We start from the raw sequence: 3,445 nt of genomic DNA on the forward strand, positions 1-3,445 counted from the left end.
TGACTTCCTGCCCTTTGGGCGGGGGGCTGGACTCGATGATCTCCCGAGGTCCCTTCCAGCCCTGATGTCTATGAAATCTATGAAATGGCTGGGGGGAAGGAGTTGGGGAGTTTTTTTGCAGGGCAGGTACAAAGAATCCTGGGGTGCTGGTGGTCTGTGAATTGACTTGAATATGGAAGGGACAGAAGTTCAATAAACTGAGGTTAACCTAAATCAGTTAGGTCTGATACTACATCCATCCAGATTTATCTTAAGCCAGTTTCAGCCATGTTGAAAGTGGCTTATGTGCACTGAACTTCTGTTGTGTTATGGATTTGAACTGGATTCTGATCACTATATTAATTTTTGTCTCTAGTCTAATAGAGCTGCATCCATTGGCCATCCTTGTATAGAAGGCTTATATTGCCACTTCCTGAGTTAATCTATGCTGTCTGCAGCTATCGTAAACTATCTGGATCTTTGTTCCTCTTTTCTTAGCCAGCTTCTTGTTCAGGATAGAGATTTAGCTTTCATGATTAGCTCTTGGTATTTAAAAGTAATTTTCTTTGTAAAGAGCAAATATATTTTGTATACCAATGAGAGAATTCCCAGTAATTGTTATTTCTTTTATAGGTTACAAATATTCAAGCAAGAACTGTTTTACTCACATGGTCCCCTCCTACTGGCCTTTTAAATGCAGATAGACACAATAATGGCTTGCCTTACACCTGTACTTATGAAGTTGCCTTATCAGATAAAGGGAGGGATGGAAAATACAGGATAATTTACAGGTAATAACTTACTTTTTCACATGTATTTCTCTTTGTGTCTTGATTTTTAAAGAAGTTGTCCTGTCTTGCAATAGATGAAAACTTCATAGACTGTGCAGTCTCCCAGTAGATCCAGTCATCCTTATGGAGCAGGTGACCAGAAGGGCAAGCTGTGCACGGCCAAACTTGTCTGTTATAGTCCCTACCACTTGTGGCCTGATAAACTGTAAAGATTACGGGTGCACTAATAAAGATGTTTTTTGCTGATTTAATTAACTAGCCATATCAGCTGATACCAATCCAATAGCCAATATGCACCCCAGTAGCTTGGAGACCAGCATCCTGCTGGTAGATCAGTGGGGGGAAGGGGCATGGGTAGGGAGGAGTGGGGGGGCATGGGTGATGAAGGCTCCCACAGTGAGGGAGAGAGTGAGGCACGGGCAGGCACTGCCCTGCTGGGGTAGGGCAAGGCATGGTACAGCCACAGGCAGCTCATCTGGGGGGCATAGGAGAGTGGGGAAAGGGCGGCTCCCACCACTGCATGCACCCCCAGGAGAGGCATGAGGGCCATGTGGCCCCTGGATTTGTGCGTGGGGCAAGAGTGAGTTGTTGTCATCGTGTTCCCCCCCTGCCCCAACAGGCTCACACACCAGATGCTCCTCTCCAAGCTACAAGGCTGCATTTCTGGCTGCATGCATGTTGTGGCTGCACACAGCATTTATCAGTGATATTATCGGCTACGCTGAGCAAAAAAAGCCAATTGCTGATGATGTAAATTTTCCTTTTATCAGTGCTGATCTGATATGAACCTATATATCAATGCACCTCTAGTAAACGTGGCCCTGGATGTATTAGTTAACTTACAGGATTTTTTTTAAATTAATATTTCAGCATCTGAGGCTGGAATCGGTTGGAGTTTTGCTGCTGTGCTGATGCTCTTAGGACGATGATGTTCTTAGTAGTAAGACCCTGTTATGGTCCTGAAGTTGGGCAAGAGAAGCTGAAATGAGGGCCCAAATGAAATATCAGTGCAAGATGCAACAGTCCACACACAGTTGTTAGAATCTTTTGATATAATATTCGTCACCCCAGCTTGATTATTAAGCATTTTTAAGTACCGTAGGTAATTTCCAATAATGAGAGTAAAATAACAAAGCTAGCATGGAAGTGACTAAGGTTCAGTTCCCAATCACCATAAATTCAATAGCTTGTACTAAGTATGGTTCTGCTTTTCATGATTTATTGATGATTTCTTTCTGCAGTGGAGAAGAATTAGAATATAACCTGAAGGACCTTAGGCCAGCAACAGATTACCATGTCAGGTGAGCTGGTATAATTCTGAATGCCTCTTAAAAATAATCTGTTCAAGCTTATAAAAAGAAAATATGGGGGTCTCTTGTCTAACTCCACAAGTCCTTAAATAATCGTTAGTATTATTTTAGTCTCTTAGGGCACTTTTACATGTGCTCCAGGGGCAGGAGGGGTGGTGCTTTAATTAGAGTAGCTCTAAGAACCACTCTAATTAAAGCGCCATAGTTTTTCGAGTATCAGTGCCCTCACGCTTCAAAATAGCAGTGGGGGCACTTGAACTAAAGCTCATCCCATTTTGAAGTGCTGGGACGCTGATACACAAGATATGAGAGGCTGCTGGAGAGTGGTAATTACCATGCTTTGGCAGACTCAATTAATAGTCTGCATTGTAATTACAGTGTGTCGGAGCAGCCTCTGAGCTCATGTACAGGCGCCCTTAGGCAATAGATTTTAAGAGAGATTTTTCAAGATATGTATTTTATACCATCATTACTAAAGAAGAGGACAAGGATAAATAACTCTATCAACTGAACAGAGATTATATAAGAACCAAGGGTGGGGCTTGTGCGCAAAAGTAGGAGACTTCAAGTTTAAAGAAAATGATTGGTATGTGTTCAGACTAGCATGGTGGGTTTTTTGTGTAGAAAATAAACCAGTCTGCTCTCTTGTTTTATTTTAAGCAGAACAAGTTACCTTATAAATGAAATGTCTTATTCTCAGTCTATCAGCCTATATTTCTTTCACGTTTACTGCTTGCTAAAAAATGTGTGTCCCCTGCCAGTATCCATGTAATTCAGGTTTGTTCTGAGGCTATGGCTATACCTAGATCTTAGGTTACTAGTGAGAATTACATTTTTTTTAAGTATGTTCTAATAGTAGACATTTGGCTATAAAAAAACTTAACTGTGATAAATCATCAGGGATCTGGGTTTTCTGTTTCCCATGGGGAAATGGGAAAAAAACCATGTATTTCCCCTTTTACGTGAGGAACAACTGGATTTTTCATTTTAACAGAAAAACGTGTAGGTTTTGCACTTTTGTAAAGCGCTCCCTGCAGGCTGGCGGGGTTGCAGCCTGTAAGGGGCTGGGGGGGAGCGGGAGGAGGGCAGTCAGGGTACCACGTGCATGTATATGCACATGGCCGCCAGGCACCTGGAGAGCAGCTCCTGCAGGTAAGATTGGCGGGGGGCAAGTGGAGATTGAGGCCCCCCATAGGGATGGAGGGAGGGAGTTGGGCAGGGCTGGGGCTTGGGGCCTGGAGCTGGAATGCATGGGCCCAGGGCCCTGGCAGGGAGCGGGTCGGGGCTGCGGCCAGTTCATCTGGGTGACAGTGGAGTGCGGCTGGCTCTTCACTGCTGCGTTCACTTTCAGGGAGGGCGGGGGGG

At 44.0% G+C, this 3,445-nt stretch overlaps 1 protein-coding gene across 1 annotated transcript in view; it reads left to right on the forward strand.

The window, feature by feature from the left end:
- The window catches only part of FNDC3B (fibronectin type III domain containing 3B), a 307,284-nt gene that overhangs the window by 200,816 nt on the left and 103,023 nt on the right, over nucleotides 1–3,445 (forward strand). The window contains exons 8-9 of the mRNA XM_019532737.1: nucleotides 613–770; nucleotides 2,012–2,071. Of these exons, the coding sequence (XP_019388282.1) occupies nucleotides 613–770; nucleotides 2,012–2,071 (218 nt within the window). The remainder of the gene's footprint in view (nucleotides 1–612; nucleotides 771–2,011; nucleotides 2,072–3,445) is intronic.

Source organism: Crocodylus porosus, unplaced genomic scaffold (assembly GCF_001723895.1).
Source record: "Crocodylus porosus isolate Cpor-Errol unplaced genomic scaffold, CroPor_comp1, whole genome shotgun sequence".
In the NCBI taxonomy this organism is placed as follows: Eukaryota; Metazoa; Chordata; order Crocodylia; family Crocodylidae; genus Crocodylus; species Crocodylus porosus.